General features: G+C 35.7%; 1 protein-coding gene across 3 annotated transcripts in view; it reads left to right on the forward strand.

Annotated features, from left to right (window-relative positions):
- Nucleotides 1–22,437, forward strand: part of CAMK4 (calcium/calmodulin dependent protein kinase IV) — a 253,623-nt gene that overhangs the window by 83,765 nt on the left and 147,421 nt on the right. Inside the window, exon 1 of one of the 3 annotated variants that reach the window (XM_012473934.3) lies at nt 1,119–1,177. The exons of the other annotated variants lie outside the window; for them this stretch is intronic. Coding sequence (XP_012329357.2) covers nt 1,134–1,177 — 44 coding nt within the window. The 5' untranslated portion in view covers nt 1,119–1,133. Of the gene's footprint in view, nt 1–1,118; nt 1,178–22,437 lie in introns of those variants that run through there. 3 annotated transcript variants of the gene reach the window in all.

The raw sequence follows: 22,437 nt of genomic DNA on the forward strand, positions 1-22,437 counted from the left end.
TCTCTCTGATTAGATTAGTTTTCACCTGGAATTCTGAAATCAGATAAAGAAGAAAGAAGAAAATTAAAATTCATTTAGTTTCATTTATGTGTCTGGCACTGGGGTAGGACCTTTCACATAAAATATCTAATTTAATCATCATAACTATCTTAGTTGTTGAAGATTATGATCTTCATTTTTTTTGCATATAAAGAAACTCTAAACCTCATTCTTAATCTCTTTTCCTCTGAGACTTAAACTTTCTAATTCTTTTTTCCCAATGTGTGTAGGAGGAGCTAAATAAGTATTAGCTTGGAAAAAGTGATTTTCTGTTTGGCAATATTTAGACAAATTCTGCCACATTTTGCTGAAAAGGCTCATTTTCAGTTTTCCCCAGGCTGCAGCCAGTGGCAGCTTCTTCTGCTAGATAATTGTCACCTGAGATATTGTAAAGGGCTGCAATACCACAGCCACAATCCTCTGTTTTCTTCAGAGGCAGGTAGGAAATCTAGGATTGAAGTTAAACAGGGCACAGAAGAGTTTATTATTTTGTTTGGTTCTCTAGGTAATAATTTGATGCTATTTTTAATTAATGCAGGAAGCAAAACAGACCATGACATTTTATTCATTCAAGACTGCATTTTTGGAGAACTCAAATTATTTCATGACCCAAGCAAACATTACCAATAATAAAGAGGAAATTGACATTCTCTCAAGGGCTTTCCAAAAATTTCTAATCACATCAAAGCCCTGACATGTGGCCTAATACTTTAATCCTTTTTCTCCAGCCTCCCTTGGCCATTCTCACTCCACAGTAACAGGGGAAATGTCGCCAGTCCCCTAGGGAAGATAAAGGATCAGCTCAGTTCTTTTTCTATGACCAGCCTTTGCTGTTTCAGTTTGAGGTACTTTGTGATCGCCACTGTCCCACTTAACTGTTCTCAACCATTTAGTCTCACTCTACAGACATTTGCCCAGGACGCTCAAACTGACATTTGCAAACATGCTTTGAGTTGTAACCTCCTTTTCCTTCTTTTTCTCTTTGAAGATAAGAACACCTGAGGTGACTACTTCTTTTAACTCTGAGCTTTTGATAGATGTTGAGTGATTGATCTTCCTGCAGCTCTGAGGACTGGACCCTTAGCTTTAAATGGATGTTTGAAGAACATGAAGATGCACAGAGAAGGCTCCTCTACAGGTGCAGAGATAGTGTCATGTTTGACCTGCAACTCCATTATTTTTTTAAATCACTTGTTTTAAAAAAAGAGTTTTCTTAGGCGACATTGTGGTTATACTACAAGAAAAAAGGGATAGGAGGCCATAGCGTCTCAATGTTTTCCTGGCATTGATAAATCACCAGGAGCAAGCAATCTATAATTTCAATTAATATTGCATTTTCAAGAATAGGAATAGCAATATTCTAACCTGTTTCATAGCTATTTAAATGTTCTCTGAAAGACTGGTTGAGAACAAAACCAGAACAAGGAGTGAAGACATTTGACCTCTACACTAAAAACTGAGTTGGTTTTGTAGTTGTATCCTAATATGTTTTGAGGATCAAGAGCACATAGGAATTTATCTTAAAATTTCTAGCTGGTTCAAGTTTCTCTCCTTTGTTTTTGACCCAAAAACAAAATGCAGGGAAACTACTGAAAAGGCATTAAAGAAATATATAAAGGACATGAGCTTAGAACTGAAGAGACCTTAGGCTTCTGATATCTGTAAGAGGGATTAAATATTAATGCATCTGATAAGAAACAAGTGCTAGGAGAATTTCTTCCCAGAATCTAGAGGTCTGGCCAATGCAAGGACTGGAATCTGCTAAAAAAATGAATGTCAAATTTCAGAGTTACATTACATAGTGATTTAAAGCAGCTTAGGTTAGTTTAAGGCACCATTTGTGCCTAGTTAGATCTATATAGCTAACTTTTATCTCAAGGAGAATGTTATTGTTAGCTACCCTAAGTACACAATTGATGTAAAATCATGGTAAAGCCTGTTGTTTTAAGAAAGAATTTGAGTTTTCCTAGGGAAATAAGCAATACTCATTCATTCAGGCTTGGCCTTTAGAAAGTGTTTTATAATACAGCAGTTGTTAAATAAATAAATAAATAAATGTGCCTCAGCCAATAATTGTAACACAAAGTTATATTTTTAACATGTTTCAGACACTACAAAGAGTTTGAACTTACGTGATCCTTATAATGACGGCATATGTGATTATGCTCCTCATTTGTAGATGAGCAAGCTAATGGTCAAGTAGGCCAAATGATTTGCCTGTGGTCAGGACAAGCTTCCTGGGCATGTGTCCTGTATAGCCCCACAGATTCCTATGCTCAAAAGGGCTCTGCACTTGGTTTAATGCTCTGCCATGGCCATGTTGAAATTTTAATAATTTTTGAACAACGGGCCCTGTATTGTCTAAATGCAAATTTTACTTCTTGTTTTCAAATTAATTCAGAATCCTAAAGCTGGTGGAGTAATATGTGTAAAAAAAAAATAAGTAAAAGAAAAAGTATTAAAAGGCTATTTTTTAGTAGAATGTATAAAGTTAGGTTGCTAAAAAAGAAAAGCAGATTTGTACTACAACGCAAGGAAAATGGAAACACTTGATTTAATTTACACAAGTTGCTTAATCCCTTTATATCTTAGCTTTTCATTTATGGCAAGAAGGTAGTTATAAATAATAGTGGTTGCTTTGTGGAAGTATATTGCATGATTTAGTAAATGCATTAGGAGGAAGTGTGTTATCTATCTATGACACAAAATGGCTTACTAAGTAATAGTCCGAAAAAGGTGCTCAAACTTTCCATATTTGAATTTAAAGTTGGCTAGCTGAATCACAGTTCTTTATGATCCATGTGGCTATGTAGTCCTCCTGGGCCTGTCCCAGAACTTGTCAGGTAATAATATCCCAGATCTGGTTTCTTTTTTCTGAGATGAGTAAAGTGAGGCTCATTCAATACTGTTTATAAGACTCTCTTAAGACTGATTGCTATAACATAGCCATGCAAAACAATTGTTTTATTCCCTAACGACTTTATTATCTAAGAAGAGAGAGAAAGGAGATATTATTTTGGGGTAGAAGGTGGGGTTGGAGGTGGAGGAACTAGCAAACTGGAAATACCAAGCTCTGATATCAGTCCAAGGCAATTCAACTTAGACAACACTGTCCAAGAAAGCAGTGCCACTTGTAATTCTAAGAGTCCCTCTTAAATTGTAATGAAATGTCACTAATGTCACTTTGTGCCTTAATAAAAGAATCAGATAATTGCATTAATACAGAGGGAGCTGGCTATGACCTCCTGGAAGCAAATACAAACATCTGACAGAGCTGACAGATTGAGTATGAGGATAATGAAGGTAACACCTTAAAATCTAAATAGATTAGAAACAGTAAAAATTTTATCAGTGTTGTGATGGCAAATACTGTTGACAAAGATGGAAAAGAGTAAGTAGGTATAAGTGGACTCTTCATTGTATTTTTATTTTTCTTTTATAATATTCTTCTCTCCTCCCTTCCTCCCTTTTCTTCCTTTCTTAAAGGATTTAAGGCATTGTTATGATAGAAGTGGTAAGGAGCAGAGAGTTATTCATTCAATTTATTTTAATTCTACAAGCCAGTATTCCAGGTCTACTATATGAAAGGCACTAGCTTGTCACAGGCCTTCACCCTCAAGTCACACTGGAGAGACACATGCACACAATTAACTATAATACAAGGCAATGTACAATATGCTCTGTAATGGTGGAGTCAGATTTCTATTCTAGAAAGATTGTTCCAGTAGTAGTAGTGATTAATTTATCAATTGAAAAAAGTATTACGTTTTCATGACCTCTCTGGATAGACTTCCACAAGAGACAGTATGTGTTAGTGAGAAGGCCTGAGACAGAGCAGAGCCTTGGATTCGGTATCAGCTCTTCCCCTCATTAACTATGTCTTTTTGAATAAGACATTAACTGCCCAAACTGTGGTTTCTTTATCAGCTGTGTATCATAATGTTCCTTGCCTTTTTGCTGGGTTGTTGTGATTACTATATCGGATTTCTCCATTCAATTCATAAAACATTTCTCGAGCTTTAGTTATATATTCCGGGCTGTGTGCTAGGCACCAGGTACATAGATTAGTAGGATACTCTGTGAATGTGATGAGTTCCCAGTGTATAAAGAAAATTGCTAATTCTGATGCTTATAGAGATGAGTGAGAAGATATATTCAAAATCATGGGGACTGTTGGGATCCCTGACACACTGTAGAAATCATGTCCAGTTTTGATGAGACAGCTACTGAAACCTTGAGCTGATTGTGGTTATCCAGGAATGCTAGTTCTACATTTCTAGGCTTAGTTTGCTTAAAATGTAAAATGTGCCTGTTGTTAATGTTGACATCCAATTAAAAAAAACTGTCTAAACATTTTGTATGCAAGATATAACTGTAAGGTGGAATCAATGTATGAGATGGCTGCTTGCAAACTCTGGTCTAGATAGGCATGTGTGTGAATAAACCACAAAGCACATATTAGGTATAGGAGTAGAAAAAGCTAGCTTCCAATGAGTCCAGGATGGAATAAAAAGGAATGTGATATGTATGCCATAAGAGATGGTGATTATATTGAATTCCTTAATGACTAAAACCTTGTTCCTCAGAAAACTGGAGGAGGTGCTGTAAACAAAAAGAGAAGCATGCTCAACTCAGTGAATCTGGTACTTCTAGGTATAAAAGGGAAGACAAAAGGATATAAGACAGGAAGAAGAAGAGCAAGATGGCACATGGTCTCACTTGACATGCCAAGGAAACTGGATTCTTCTCACCATCATGGGGATAGAGAGCATAGGGGAGGGTCATGGTCAGATTTCCATTCTGGAAAGATTGTTCCAGTAGTAGAATGGAGGAGGACTGAAGAGGAATAAGGCTAGAGGCCTGGGGCCTATTTAAGAGGCTATCGAGTAGAAACAAAAATGATAGAAACTGAAATTAATTTGTAACTTAGTGTTAATGTGTAGTACTAGTCATATATAATATTGCCATTTTTGTTGTTGTTGTTGTTGTTTGAGATGGAGTTTTGCTCATTGCCCAGGCTGGAGTGCCATGGCATGATCTTGGCTCAACACAACCTCTGCCTCGCTGGTTCAAGTGATTCTCCTGCCTCAGCCTCTCAAGTAGCTGGGATTACAGGCATGTGCCACCATGCCTGGCTAATTATATATTTTTAGTAGAGATGGGGTTTCACCATATTGGTCAGGCTGGTCTCGACCTCCTGATCTCAGATGATCTACCTGCCTCAGCCTCCCAAAGTGCTGCATTGCAGACGTGACCCACTGTGCCCAGTTAATGTTGCTGTTTTTAATTGCTGTTAAAGTGCATGGTCTTTCACATCTTAACATCTGTGCAATCAAGATGCATCTTGCAGCCATAACTATGGGCCGTCATAGTTAAATTAGTTTTAGCTTTTTCTTTTATAGCAGTCATAGCATAGTGACATCCAATATCAACACTGTCTGATTTGTGAAATGGAATAATAATTATGGACTCCTAACTGAAGAAATGTATTCTCTTCCCCGCTCCACGAGGGGGCGTAGTTTCAAGGGCAAGAACTTCCCAGTGTCCCCCTCCCCTCTCTCCATCTGGGAGACTTAACGTCTTTGTTTTAATTTTCACAAGCATGGGAAAGGAGCAAAAATCAGTCACTCCAGCGGAAGTTTAAAGGAACACTTTTCATTGGTCGGGGGCTTAGAGAAGGTGGGAACTCTTGCCAGGTTAAAAGTCCCTGTCTCTCTTATCTGGGTAGATTTCCCCCTCTGGGAACCCCTTCCACTCTCATGGAAGCTGCTTTTTCCTCTCCTGATTCTGCCTTTCTGAATTTTCTCACTTAGTGTGAGAGGGGCTTTCCTTCTTGGTTTTCCCCCTCTGGGAACCCTTCTCACTCAGTGTGAGAGCAGCTTTTCCTTCTCAGTGTGAGAGCTAGCTCTTTCTCTCTCTCTTTCTCTCTACCTAAATAAATCAATTTTCTGCAAAAAACTCTTTGGGGTTCAATATTTTCTTACGAGCATACCCACCATGGTCCCCTCTCCCATTCTTGGGTGAGTGAGAGACCAAGAGCCTGGAAAAACATCCTCTCAGGGGAGCTAAATGCTCCCCTGCACCCTAAAACCCAGCAACACTAACCACTAGGCTGAATTGTAAAGAGGAGACATGAAATAAGCTCTAATAATTGATAATCCTACCTACACCTCTGGAAGTGAGCCTTTCAGCATTTCTCTGCTTTGGTTTACCAGCTATTCCCACTTCCTGGGTGTTCATAAGATTAGAGGAGGCAAATGTGTATGTCAGAAGGAGCTGGGAGGTGGTGTAAATCAGTGAAGCTGCCGGAAGGACCATAGACCCTCTCAAAATCAGACAGTTGCTACTCAGGTCTCACCAATGCTGCTGGACACAAAAAGGAGTTAGTGTTGCTGTATTCAAGAGAAGCTGGAAATCTGAATTTTGGTGAAGTCTCCCAATTTTTAAATGTTGGCAAAACATTCAACATTTTTAAAAAACCCTGTTCAGGCCAAACAAAACACATCTGTGTGCTAAATAAACCACCAACCTTGCCTCTGCTAAGCCTCTTGTTGAAGGAGTAATCTTACTGACTTTTAATTCATACAGTCTCTCTCTCTCTTTTTTTTTTTTAGTTGGAACACTCACTTTATTGTTGACTGATAGAAATTTATCAGTGCTTAAGGTGCTGAAATAGTGAGGTACTAGTTAGGAACCCTGTTAGTTGACTAGTTGCATCAGACCCTCCTGGATAATTCACAGGAAGATTTTATTATACCTTTTGCCATTTTGCCTAAGTCATTAATGACAGCTTTAGTTGATAGATACAAGACATGTAAGGATAGCAGGAGATCCAGCTCCTTGGTCTGCTGTATTTCATGCAGTCTCTTAATATTAAATGCTAGATGTTACTGAATGTCACTGACAAGCCTAAGTCACAGCTGGGAGATATAAAATCTCTTCCATGTCTGTATCAGCCATCTGGTATAGCTCTCAGCCACATGAATCCTTTAGAAACAGCAGTGGGTGTAGTCTCAAGGCCTGTGATCTAAAATGGGTAGTTATTTTGTCCTAAAATACGTCTGTTTGATCATCTATTCAACAGGAAAAATTCTTGAGTGCAGTGTTTTGACATAATATAATTATACTCATGCCTCAAAATCCTTTTCTTCTCCAGAAACAATAACAGATGCTGTTGATGTTTAAAAAGCAGCCTGGAGCACCAAAGGGAAATTTCTTAATTCTGCCTTTAAATAGATTTATCATTTGTTAATCTCCTCCAATCTCAAGTTTTGTCAACATTTGTAATTTACTCTTAATAAATGCATAAAGAATAAACATATTAGTTTCCCTTTTGTAACAATCATGTCTGAATAAAATTCAATAAGGTGATACAAAGTAAGACTATAAGGGAAGACTTCTGCTGTGGGCAATGATATAATCAAAGGTACTACACTTGCCCTTCTTCAATAAACAACCTAGACTATAGTGGTAAGACAGTTGTTTTCAGGCATTGAGCAATGGGCAATAAAGGTCTGTGATCTTTGAGAGAAGAGAAACACAGCTGAGTACCATATTCACCTGAATTCTCTAACTGGGGACAAGGAATGATGAGATTTCATGTGGCTAAGCAGAAGCAACTGTGGAGACACTGAGAGGTAACAGAAATCTCTGAGGACAGGTAGGCATGTACAACTGGAAGACATTAGAGCTGTGGCCAGGCCAGGGTGGAGAGACATTGCTGAGCACCTCAGATATTTGTTTGAGACCTCAAAAAGATCACACTTAGATAAGAAGGATCATATCCTAGAGCAAGGACCATAACACAGAATCAGGATCAAAATCCAAATGGATTTTTCCTAATAACAAATAAAACCAAACTTGATAGGATCAATAGAATTTATCAGCAATGTAACTGCCTGCTACTAAAAAAGGTCAACTATGTTTAAAAGTAGATAACACAATACAGACTCCCTAGTGTGTGTCATTTAAAAATGTCTATCACACAATTTAAGAAATTACTAGATACTCAAAGGAGCAAGGAATTGTGACTTAGAATCAGGGTGGGGGTGGGGCGAGTCAATAAAATAGACTTAGAGGTAATTCAGATGTTGGAATTAGCAGATAAAGACTGTAAAACAACTATTGTAATTATTAATACATTCAAGAATGTAAAGCAAAACATGGAGATAATAATTAAACAGAGAATATTTCAGCACAGAAATGGAAACTATGGAAAAGAGCCTAATGGGAATTTTAGAATTGAGAAGTACATTATATGAAATTAAAAATGCATAGGCTTAAGAATGGATTGAAGGCTGCAGAAGAAATTGTCAGTGAACTTGAAGACAAATCAAAAGAAATTATCCAATCTGAAGAATAGAAAGAAGAGCAATTGGTAAAAAGGAGCAGTCTGAACAATTTGTGAGAAAATATCAAGAAGGCTATCATAAATGGAATGCACATCTCAGGGAGAGTAAAGAGAGATAAATGGGCAGAAAAAAATGTTTACAGTTATAATAGGAAAACGTTTATAATAGGTAAAGAACAGTACAGATTCAAGAAGCTCATTGAACAGCAAACATGATAAATGTAAAGAAAACCAAAGGTAGGTATATCCTCAAAAGCCAGAAACTAAAGATAAAGAGAAAATCTTAAAAGGAACCATGAAACAAAGATATGATACACGGGCAGTCCTATACTTACGATTTTTCTTTTTACTTTATGATGGGTTTATCAGGGCAAAATCCCATAGCAAATTGATGATTTCTACTAAATGTTTATCATGTTTGTACTATTATAAAATCAAAAAATCACAAGTCAAATCACTTATAAATTCAGGACCCTTGGCTGTGTTGCCAGCACTAAATCAATTTTCCACTTACGATATATATATATATTTTTTTTTGAGGCAGAGTTTCACTCTTGGTACCCAGACTGGAGTGCAATGGCGCGATCTCGGCTCACTGCAACCTCCGACTCCTCAGTTCAGGCAATTCTCCTGCCTCAACCTCCTGAGTAGCTGGGACTACAGGCACGCGCCACCATGCCCAGCTAATTTTTTGTATTTTTAGTAGAGACAGGGTTTCACCATTTTGACCAGGATGGTCTCGATCTCTTGACCTTGTGATTCACCCGCCTCGGCCTCCCAAAGTGCTGGGATTACAGGCGTGAGCCACCGCGCCCGGCCCCACTTATGATATTTTTGATTTACAGTGGGCTTATTGGGACCCTATTATAAGTCAAGGAGCATCTGCACGTGGGAGGACAGTGAATATGAATGATGGCTAATGTCCCATTCAAAGAAACAAAATAGAGACCAGAAGACAATGGAACAACACCTTCAAAGTTCCAAGGAAAAAAAATAAAATAATAACCTATCTTCCCAGAATTGAAATATGTCTCAAAAAATGAGAATAAGATATACATTTTAAAATAAATGAAAACTGAGAGAATCTATTGTCGGCACACATACACCACAAGTAATGCTAAACAAACTTTTTTTTTTAATTTGAAGAAAAATAACACTAAATAGAAGTTCAGATTAATAGAAACAAATGCAGAGCATGGGAAGTAGAATATAGATAATATGAGAGACACATTTTTATTCTGCCCTTACTATCTTTTAAGACAATTGATCACTTAAAGCAAAATCAAGTCATTGAAGTAAAATACAAGATAAAAATCGTCCGAAAGATAGGAAAGGAAGAGGAGATGGTAAATGGAGTTACAGTTTTGAGATGTTTATATTTTACAGTATAAACTGAGTAGGGTATAATAAGCTATATACTATAATCTTGAGGACAATCACTAACAAAACAATAATATATGCCTTAAAGACCAAGATAATTGATAAAATAGATTAAAAATAATAAAATAATCCAAATGATAGCATGAAAGTAGAACAAATGAAACAATTTCTTGAAGTGTTATGGATGGCATAAACCTAATTATATCACAAATAATATTAAATATAAACTAAATACTCCAAAGGCAGAGATTGATATGCTGAAAAAAGTTTCAAGATTATCTCTAGAAGATGCACTTTAAATATAAAGACAAATAGATTGAAAATAAAAGGATATAAAAAGAAATATTCAAATTCTAAGTATGAGAAAGTTTTTTTAAAATAGATGTATTTATTATACTTTAAGTTCTGGGGTACATGTGCAGATTGTGCAGATTTGTTAAATAGGTATACACATGCCATGGTGTTGGTTTGCTGCATCCATCACCCTGTCATCTACATTAGGTATTTCTTCTAATGCTATCCCTCCCTAATCCTCCCACCCTCTGCTATTCCTCCCCTATCCCACCACCCTCAGGCACTGGTGTGTGATGTTCCCCTGCCTGTATTCGTGTGTTCTCATTGTTCAACACCCACTTATGAGTGAGAACATATTTGGTTTTCTGTAAGAAAGTTGTTTTTTATATTTCGCTGATGATACGATAGTTCATACAATTTTTTGTATGATGTAAAACAAACTTCAATTAAGAAAGCATTGCCAGAAATCAAGGGGCAGTTCATAAGGATTTAAAACATCAGAAAGTCATAATTCTAAATGTATGTGCAACTAGTAACAGATAAGGCAAAAACTGAAGAAGAGAGAAATGGATTCACAAAGCTAGAGATTTTAACACCCCTCTCTCAGTAATTGTTAGAACAAGTGGACAAAAAATAAATAATATATATGATTTGAATATTACCAATCACCTTGATTTAATTGACATAGAACATCAGATTAGATAACAGATTAAATAATCCTTTTTGAGAACACATAAGCAGTTCTTCAAAATAGATCATATATTGAAACATAAAATACATCTCTAAAAATTTCCAACTTTATGTATATTTTTTATTTTTTATTTTACTTTAGTTCTAGGATGCATGTGTAGAACAGGCAGGTTTGTCACATAGGTATACATGTGCCATGGTGGTTTGCTGTAGCTAGCAACCTGCCATCTAGGTTTTAAGCCCCACATGCATTAGGTATTTTTTTAATGCTCTTCCTCCCCTTCCTCCTAGTCCCACAGCAGGCCCCAATGTCTGATATTCCCCTCCCTGTGTCAACGTGTTCTCATTTTTCAACTCCCACTTATGAGTGAGAATATGTGGTGTTTGATTTTCTGTTCCTGTGTTAGTTTGCTGAGAATGATGGCTTCCAGCTTCATCCATGTCTCTGTAAAGGACACGAACTATTCTTTTATATGCCTGCATAGTATTCTATAATGTGTATGTGCCACATTTTCTTTATCCAGTCTATCATTGATGGACATTTGAGTCGGTTCCAAGTCTTTGCTATTGTGAATAGTGCTACAGTAAACATACATGTGCATGTGTCTTTATAGTATAATGATTTATAATTCTTTGAGTATATACCCAGTAATGGGATTGCTGGTTCAAGTGGTATTTCTGGTTCTAGATCCTTGAGGAATTGCCACACTGTCTTTCACAGTAATTTACATTTTCACCAACAGTATAAAAGCATTTCTATTTCTCCACAGCTTCACCAGCATCTGTCTTTTATATAATTGCCATTTTCCTGACTGTTTAATAATCGTCATTCTAAATGGCATGAGATGGTATCTCATTGTGGTTTTGATTTGCATTTCTCTAATGACCAGTGATGATGAGGTTTTTTTTCATATGTTTGTTGGCCACATAAATGTCTGTCTTCTTTTGAGAAGTGGCTGTTCATATCCTTCACCCACTTTTTGATGGGATTGTTTTTTTCTTGTAAATTTGTTTAAGTTCCTTATAGATTCTGGATATTAGATCTTTGTCAGAAACAAAGTTTACAAAATTTTTCTCTCATTCTGTAGGTTGCCTGTTCACTCTGATGATAGTGTCTTTTGCTCTGCAGAAGCTCTTTACCATAGTATAATTAAGTTAAGAATAAAATATCCAAAAAATCCCCCAAGTATTTGAAAATTAAGCAGTACACTTTTAAGTAAGCCATAGGATAAAGAAAATAATTGAGGGAGCTCTGTTAAATATTTTCAACTAAATGGTAATGCAAATACAACATATTGAAAGTTGTGGGATAAGCTAAAGTAGTGTTTAAAGAAAAATTTTAGCATTGAGTATTTTTTAAAAAGGTTTACAATTAATGACCTTCATTTCTACCTTAAGAAGGTAAATCAATATTAAAGAAGACAGATGCAGTTCAATTTCAAAGGAAGTAGAAAGGAGGGAAAAAGATAACATAGCAGTCAATAAAATTGAAAGCAAATGGCGGGGAAAATTTAAAATGCTAAAGGTTATCCCTTTGACATGATTGATGAAATTTACAAACCCCTAGCAAGACTGATGAAGAAAACAAAAAAGCAAAAAAACAAAGTACAATATTAGGAATAAAAGGGAATTACCAGAAACCATGTAGATATTGAAAAGATATTATGAACAAATAACAATTTTGGGCTAATACATTCAACAAATTAAATCAAATGGAAAAATTTCCAAAATAATACAACTTTCCAAAAGCGACATAAGATATAAAAATATAAATAACCTTATATGTATTAAGTAAATACATTTTCTATTAAAAGTCTTCCTCAAAATAAGACTCCACCGCCCAGATATTTTCACGGGTGAGTTCTACAAAAGCCCTAAGAAGTAAATAATGCCTACATTACACAAAATTTTGCAGAAAAATTAAAAAAATTCTTCCTTTTTTATGAGGGCAGCATAACACTAATGCATTATTTCAGACACATTTAAGAGGAAATAAAATTATATATTTGTTCCTCATAGTTTTATTTTTCATAGGTCTAAAAGTCCTTTTATAATTATTAGCAAATAGAACCCAGAAATATATAAAAGGAATAATACATTATCAGCAAGTGGAGATTATTCCAAGAATGCAAGGTGAGCTTTACATTAACTACTTGATTAGTGGAAGTAGCCACATTTGAATATTAATGAGAAAAAAATCATACAGTCATCTCAATAAAGGTAGATTAAGTATTTGACAATATTCACTGTCCATTCATAATTTAAAAAGAAAAATAAACCTCTCAGCAAAGTAAGAAAGAAAAAGAACTTTCTTAGTTTGTCAAACCACATCTATGAAAAACTACAGCTAATGTCATTTTTAGTGATGAAAAACCGAATACTTAAGACCAGGAAGAAGGCAATGATGTCTGCTCCCACTACTTCAATAGAATATTATATTTGAGGTCCAAGCTAGCGCGATTGGACAAGAAAAAGGGAATTGTAAAGTATGAAGTAAAACTATTTCTTCAGATAAAATGTATTTTTTGGTAGAAATCTCTACACCCTCACCCCACAAACAAACAAACAAACAAAAAACTCCAGTAAACTAATAGGTTAATTTGGCAAGGTTGTAGGATAAATTTACCATACAAAAATAAATTGTATTTATATATATTAGAAGCAAACAGCCATAAAAGAAAATTCTAAAATATCATTATGATTACATCAAGAAATAAAAAACAATGAACAGTAACTTTAACAAAAGTCATAAAAGACTTTTACTAGAAAAACTTCAAGATATTGCTGAGAAATCAAAGGAAACCTAAATGGAGTGATATATACTGTAAATGGATTGCAAGGACTAAATATTAAGATGTCAGTTCTCTCCAAACTGATCTATAGATTCAATACAATCCTAATTAAAATCCTGGCAGGATCTTTGTTTTCGTTTTTGGTAAATATCAATAAATTGATTCTAAATTTTATAAGGAAAAGTAAAATAACCCAAATAACCCATATTGTAATTAATTGTAAGTAATTTAGAGATGATCTAAAGTATAAGGGGAATGTCCATAGATTATATGCAAATACTATACCATTTTATATAAGGGACTTGAGCATCCATGGAGTTTGGTGTCTGTGGTGGATCTGGGAACGCCAATACCCCATGGATAACTGTAATGTAAAACTACAGATATTAGAGTAGTGAGGCATTGGTATAATAATAGAGAGAATAATAGAGTCCAGACACAGATCCATATATCAATAGTCAGTTGATTTTTGGCAAAAATACTGAGGCAGTACAATGAGGAAAGAAAATCTTTTCAATTAAACATGCTGGGACAACTAGATAAATACATGGAAAAAATATTCCTTGATACATGCCCTATACCACAAACAAAAAATAAGATATGTCATATACATAAACATAAAAGTTAAAACTAGAAAACTATTAGAAGAAAACTAGGCAAATGTCTTTATTACTTGAGGATGAGCAATGATTTCGTAGGACACAAACAGTACTCACTATAAAAGAAAAACTGATAAATTGGTTTTCAAAACTAAAAGATTATAATTATCAAAAGATACCAATAAGAACAATAACAAAGCAAACTGTTGACTGGGAGAAATTTTACAATATACATATATAACAAATAATCTTCTCTGGAATTTTTAAAAAAAACTCATAAAAATAATAAAAAACTCATACTTTTAAAATGGGCAAAAGACTGAAATGCTTCACATAAGAAAATAAATGAATTACATATAGGTCCCTGAAAAAGTAGTTAACATCATTATTTATGGAAATGTCAATTAAAACCACAATGTAACACCACCTCATACCCACTAAAATAGCAAAAATTAAAATAATTGACATCTCCAAATGATGAAGATGTAGAACAGCTGGAACTCTCACACTGTACTTGTGGGAATGAAAATGGTAACCACATTGAAAAACAATTTGGCAGTTTTTCCAGAAGTTAAACATCGAGGCTCGAGTAAGATCATTTGTATAAAATACCTGCCAGTCTGTTCTTTTGCCTTTGTTAGTCCATATCCACCTTCAATACCAGCTTAAATTTGCCCTACTACAAAAGGGCTTACCAGTTTTCTCCCTGTATGTTAGTTCCCAACAGTAGGGGAACTACAGATCTCTGTTTGCCAAGCATAGTCCTGATTTTTGTATATGACTTTGGTGTAATTAATTAATCCTACTCTCAAAAACATTCAGGCTTAACAATAAATTATAAATATATGCTACCCACAGCTCCATAGTTTTGTTTTTAGTATTTAGCCTACTTTGAAAATCATATGAAGGGCTGGCAAGATGGCTGAATAGGAACAGCCCTGGCGTGCAGCTCCCAGTAGGAGCGACACAGAAGGCGGGTGATCTTTGAATATCCAATTGAGATACCTGGTTCATCTCATTGGGACTGGTTAGAGAGTGGGTGCAGCCCAAGGATGGTGAGCCAAAGCAGGGTGGGGTGTTACTTCACCCAGGAAGTGCAAGGGGCCAGGGAACACCCTCTCCTAGCCAAGGAAAGCCATTAGGGACTTTCCCTGGCACTCTGGCTCAGATTCTGCACTTTTCCCATGGTCTTCACAACCCACAGACCAGGAGATTCCCTCTGGTGCCTACAATACCAGCACCCCAGCTTTCCAGCACAAAACTGGGTGACCATTTGGGAAGGCACCAAGCTAGCCACAGCAGTTTTTTTTTTTTTTTCATACCCCAATGGTGCCTGGAACACCAGCGAGACAGAATTGCTCACTCCCCTGAAAAAGGGGGCTGAAGCCAGGGAGCCAGTGATCTGGCTCAGCAGGTCCCACTGCCATGAAGATCAGCAAGCTAAGATCCACTGGCTTAAAATTCTCACAGCCAGCACAGCAGCCTAAGCTTGACTTGGGATGTTGGAGCTTGGTGGGAGGAGGGGCATCAGCCATTGCTGAGGCTTGGGTGGGCGGTTTTAACACTGCCTGTGTAAACAAAGTCACGGGACGTTTCCACAGTGACTGGGCCGAAGGCAGCTCGTCAAGGCCTCTGCAAGAAGACTGTGTCACTATACTCCCTCTTCACTGGAGAGGGCATCTCTGAAAAAAGGCAGCAGCCTGTCAGGGACTTATAAATAAAGCCCCCACCTTCCTGGGACAGAGCACCTGGGAAATGGGGTAGTTATGCACACAGCTTCAGCAGACTAAGTCCCTGCCTGGCAGCTCTGGAGGGAGCAGTGGATATCCCAGCACAGTGTTCAAGCTCTGATAAGGGACAGACTGCCTCCTCAAGTGGCTCCCTGATCCCCATGTATCCTGACTGGGAGATACCTCCCAGCAGGGGTTGATGGACACCTCATACAGGAGAGCTCTGGCTGGCATCTGGCAAGTACCCTTCTGGGACGAAGCTACGAGAGGAAGGAACAGCAGCAATCTTTGCTGTTCTGCAGCCCCTGCTGGTGATTCCCTAGAAAGCAGGGTCTGGAGTGGACCTCCAGCAAATTCCAGCAGACCTGCAGCAGAGGGTCCTAACTCTTATAAGGAAAACTAACAAACAGAAAGAAATAGTTTCAATGTCAACAGAAAGGATGTCCACTCAGAGACCCCATCCAAAGCTCACCAACTCCAAAGACCAAAAGTAGATAAATCGACGAAGATGGGAAGAAACCAGTGCAAGAAGGCTGAAAATTCCAAAATCCAGAATGTCTCTTTTCCTCCAAGGGATCGCAGCTCCTCACCAGCAAGGGAGACATCACACACCAGGGCCTGTCAGTGGGTGGGGGTCTGGGGAGGATAGCAGGGGGTGGGGGGATAGGGAGGGTTAGCTTTAGGAGAAATATCTAATGTAGATGATAGGGTGATGGATGCACAAACAACCATGGCATGTGTATACCTGTGTAACAAACCTGCATGTTCTGCACATGTACCCCAGAATTTAAAGTATGATGAAAAATTTTTTAAATTATATATTTATTTATATGATTTTTTCTTATTTTCATGTTGTTTTAAGTCCATTAGGGGCCAGGGCCATCCTTATAATCCCATAAAGTGCCTAGCACAGTACCCAATAAATTTTCACTTGATGAAATCTAACTCCACTTTAAAAATGAACAGTGATTTCTGCTGCTTTTAAAGATATGACTAAACATTACTCACACCCACACAACTTAAGCATCCTCTTCTTACAGTTCTTAACAACCTCAGCCTTAACAACAGTGCTCACTATAATGAAATAACTATTCTAGTACTTCAAAACTAATTAAATTTTATCCTTGGTTCTATTTGGGAATGCAAGCATAAAGATGTAGGGTGAGATTTCTGTGAGCTGCTGGTCTAGTGCATTTGGGTGGTATGCCTGACTTCAGGGATTACAACATTGGTGCTTTTACTTCCTAATTAAAAAGATTTCTCATAGACAGCAGGAAAAATTGCAGGCCCATTAGAAAGTTATAACTAAGTTGTGGAAAAACTCAGAAGAAAGAATATCCATTAAATTTTGGTTTAAAGTAGTTAAAAACCTAAATGTCCATCCAAGTCCTACTGAACAAATAAAGTGTGGTATATCCATTGAGTGCAGCAATTAAGACTTATTAAGAACTATGCTAATCAATAATAATTGAATATCATGTTCAGTGAACATTAGAACTACGCTAATCAAGAATATCATGTTCAGTAAAAAAATGCAAATTGGGGACGGAGATATATGGTGTAGTAACACATATATAATCTAAATAGTATATAAAAACAATGGTATATATTGGTTATTAATATTCATAAACATAAGTGAAGGTATGGAAATGGAATTGTGTAGATACACATTAAATATATTATAGTAGATGGTATGAAATAGAACCAAACAGGACTTCGAATGGAAGATAAAAGTTAAAAAAATGAACAATAGCTGTCTTATTTCACATATTATAACATTAAATGGTTGATCAAAAATTCAGTTCTGTGTGCTGCATGTATGGGTACACACCCACTCACAGAAAAAAAAGGAAAATAAACTTTTCACAAGATGTTTGATTAATTGATACTAATAGCTAACAATATGAGGCATAAAATATTTTGAAGTAAACAAAGAGGACTGATAAGAGTTACTAAGACCCTTTATTCCATAGTTTTATTGTTATTAAGGTATCACTTTGTGACTGAAAACCAGTAATTAAGCTACCTGATAATTTGAGGCTGTTTTTGCTTTACCTTGTTGTAGCTAAAATTCAGCATTTGGATTCCAGAGCTTCTTAAGCTTTTACTTTATCTTAGGGCAGGAGTTTTATTAAATTTCTGAAATAAGAGGAGCCATATTTAAGCCAATGCTTATGGAGATCCAAACACTAGGGCCAAAGTCACAACATGGGTGCTGTCAGGCAACAACTTAAAAAAATTGTTTAGCAGGCAAGCAGCGTTTTGAGAAGCTGAAGCCACAAAGTAGAGAATATAATTCATAATTTGAGTTGATCATAGTTGAAGAGTTAACAGTTGCCAATGTAAGGTCTTGAAGAAGGGCATATAGGTCAGGAATGATACTTGTAAGACAGTGGCTATAGAGTAAGCTGATAGGAGGCTGAAACAACAAATGAGGATTCTATCTGGGAGACAGCCAGAAGAGTTGATATAAGGCACCAATAGGAGGACATGGGAAGACTGAAGTGAGGTGCTTACCCCTGCTTTCTGCAGGATTCAGCAAGTGAATGAACCTGAGAAGAGAGTACAGTTGTGGACAATGGACAGACTGATGCCAACCTTATCAAAACTTTAGGCTTGAACTTTTCTTAACATCTGGGGTTTAGTATCATTCCTTGACATGATATATTTGAGATTTATTTTAGGAGTGTAACATTTAACTGACTTGGGAAACCTCCAGATCTAATAGCAACTTCTAAAGTTTAGCCATTCTTCACATTGTAGACTGGAAATGTCAAATCACTAATTAAATCATTTAAGTAGCTTTCCTCCTGTTCTTTGTTGATTTTAAGGTTCAGATTTTTTTCCCTCTTGGTGACCAGACAATGTCTTGAAGCGTTCTAGGGTTGAAGAGCACTGATGAGTTGCAGGCTGACAGAGATAGAGACGGAAACAGTGAAAACAAGAATGGGCCAGGATGTTTGCAGACATTAAATGCTTACAGATTTTGACTTTTTTCAGGTTCCTGTTCTTTAATGACACACTTTCCCTTCTAAGAAGAATCAATTTTGAGGTTATAACTGGTCTTCTTTAGTAATTCATATAACCTAAAAATCAGTAAAAGAATAGCTTATAAAAGAATAGCAAGTCAGTCATGTAGGAGAAATGTGATGATATGTAGAGTTGCACACATTATATTTTCAACCGATGTTTGACACTTCTTTTAAATCACCGCTTGCTTTTAAACCTTTTCCTAATGAATATTAAGAGAATCTTTCCAGTAAGCACATACATTGAAAACAAAAACTTTAAAAATCAAATGCAAAACAAAAGAAGAAAATTAAATCTATTGAAATGTTTAAAAATAATTAATATTTTGACATAACTATATTTTTAACCAAGCTTCTTCAACATTAGAAAAAGATAAAAGATTCTTTGTTTCATTTTAAGACACCTCTCATTAAAAAACAAATAACTGAGACTCTAATAGCTTACGTGACCTGATAAACTTAGCAAAGACACTTTTACATAGCCATGAGACATATAATTGCAGAGACCCAGCTGGAGCCGAAAAACAGAGTGGTCAACAGTACTTCCAGACTTCTATGTGTTAAGAAATTCCATATCTGAAGTCCCTTGCATTTGCAAAGAGTACATTGTAGACTTGGTGGCAAGGGAAGTCAAACTTGAATGCTTTCCCTCAAATCATCACAAACATCCCACTATTCCTCTCCTAGAAGAAATAATTTCTGATTTATAACCTCCCTTAATAGGAGAATGCCCTTGATGCTAAATTGTCTGAACATTGTGCAATCTCATCTTAATTCCCTAAAATATTCGTATGAACCCAGACTTCCTAATTCCATTTTGAATCACATTTCATCTGTACTTGACCCCTTGAATGCATTTGCGTATCTCTTTCTCATCTAGTGGATGAACAGTTATGTCAACACTCCTGCATTGTTTTTTGGAGAAAAAAATAAACCAATTTATCTTTTTTTAAAGCAAGAAAGAAGAGAGGAAGAAAAAAGGGTGAGATTATTGGAAAAAAAGAAAAGAAATAGTTATTCCACATGAATTAGGCATGAGGAGCATGTTAGGGCCAACTGAAAGATGAAGCGCCCCTTTCTATACTATGTAGTCCTAAATGTGGTAGCAATGGACTTTATACTTGAAACATTTTCAGGCAAATAAATATTATCTCTGGAGATTTTCTCCCACATCCATAAGTTGGGCACACAGTGTCAGGTACCAACATCAGGTTCTTAACAGCTTTCCAGAACAATGTGTGGGGGTATAATATATACTATATATATATATTTACACGTTATAGTTTATACATAATATTGCAGTTATCATGTACAAATACTGCACACAATTTTACAGACACATTACAGGTTTAACAACTCTCCATTTTTGTGTAATAAAAAATATGATGGCATATGTTTTTAACGTTTTTGTCTTTAAAACTTTAAATAGCCAACTAACCATATTTGACAAAACTAGAGCTCAAAAATAAATAATTTTTTAAGAATTCCTATTAAAGAATACTAATGTAAAAGAAAGTAGTAGAAAGCAGGCTCAGATTCGAAAAGAGTATTAGTTTTTTTCTCATCAAAATCATGGCAGAAAAAATTATAACTGAAATAATTTCTATAATTTCTTGGTCTTTTTGCCAAAGAATGTGTTATAAATGGATAGATATGAGCAGTAAAGCTTTTTTTTTTCAGTTGAATGACTCCATAAATATCCTCTAATCTGTAATCTCCTTGCTTCTTTTGAATCTCAAGCAATTTTGTGGTGGTTTTCTCTATGCCATTTTGAAACGATGATGCAACACTCTACAAAAATGTTCTTTCTGTATTAAAAATTAACTGTTAATGTACATTATGTCAAAATAGTTCTTATTTTCATATGAACATACCAAAAATGTAATTGCTTTCTAAAATTACATTTATACACTTAAGTCAACTATTTAATTTCAGTGAATAATATAGTTTATGCTTTTGAGGAATTATTGAATTGTTATTTCCATATAAGTTTAGGCTGTTTTCTTCTTTTAGCTTACTCTTTCTTATCTTTAAAAAGTTATTTCTAGTATACTTTTGTCCTGAAGTTGATCAGTCAAAAATGTATTTGTTAATTGTTTCTTAAAATGCTTTGCTAAGATAATGATTTATATATGGAAATTATTGATAGTTTAATTTAATGTGATGAGGAAATTAACAAATAGATGCCATTTAATATTTTACATGACTTTTTGAGTAATATTAATTTTTCAATTTTATTTTTCATAAAAATTAAAATTAGAGTTTTAGTTTTTTCTGTTTGAAAATCTTTCTCATGTATTTCTTTTTTTAAAAAATTCACTTATTACTATTAAATGAAAATAGAATGGATTGAATGCTATAAGCTACTATTATCTTTAAACAATGTAGTTGTCCTAGAAAGGCTTTTCTTACTATATATTTATTAAAGTATAATTTCTATACAGTAAATTTTACCTATTTTATTGCAGTTTTACCTGTTTTTACAAATGTATATAGTTGTGTAAACACCATAACAATCAAGATAAAAAACAGTTCCATCATGTGAAAAAAATTCCCCCATACTCCTTTGTAGTCAATCCCTCTCCAACCTGTGAGAATATTATAAATGAAGTCATATACCATATAGACTTTTGAACCTGGCTTCTTTTACTTTGGATATTGTGATAGAGATTCATCCAAGTTGTCTTGTGTACCCTCATTAATTCCCTTTTCATTTCTAGGTAGAATTTCACCATATGGATGTATCACAAATTATTAATCCACTTCACAGTTGAGGGATATTGAAACCGTTTCTAGCTTTTGATGATTACCAGTAAAACTACTGTGAAAATTTGTGCTCAAGTTTGTGACTGAACATTGTTCTGATCTCATTTGAATATATACCTAGAAGAGACATACATAGGTCATATGATGTGCTTAATTTTATAAAACACTGTCAACCTGTTTTCAAAAGTGGCTGTATTATTTTATATTCTTCCCAGTGATGTGTGAGAGAGTTTCAGTTGCTCTGCATCCTTGCCAGCCTCTGTGTGTGTGTGTGTGTGTGTGTGTGTGCGCGCTTTCAAATAAGTGTTGTTAAAGGCAGAATAAAAATATAGAGACAAATCTCTAAATTTAATGTTTTATTTGAGAAGAAAGAATTGCAGTTTGGGCACACATACAGACTAGGTGGTCTTCAGTATGGCAAAAGAACAAAGGAGGCTGGAGGTTGTATAAAAAGGAGAAATGTTATTTATTGGTTTTTGAGAAAGGTCATTGGCACTGGTAAGGTTCTGGGGAACCGGTAAGCCCTGATCAGTGAGTGATAGTGGTGAACCAAATTAGTCCTAAAGTTGAAGCAGTTACAAAGAAAACTGGTCTCTAGTTAGAACAGGCAGTTTCAGCAGCCAGACTTGTCAAGAAATACATTTTTGAAGCAATGTTATGTGTCCCGAATACCTTGCCTTTCTCACTCTGGACTCTGTTTTAGTCGGATATGAAAAGGATAATCCAATTTGTGTAATCAGCGTTCACAGTGTGTAGTTCCATCTTCAT

The sequence above is a fragment of the Aotus nancymaae genome, unplaced genomic scaffold (assembly GCF_030222135.1).
Source record: "Aotus nancymaae isolate 86718 unplaced genomic scaffold, 86718_ANA_hifiasm-v0.15.2.pri h1tg000014l, whole genome shotgun sequence".
NCBI classification, from domain to species: domain Eukaryota; kingdom Metazoa; phylum Chordata; class Mammalia; order Primates; family Aotidae; genus Aotus; species Aotus nancymaae.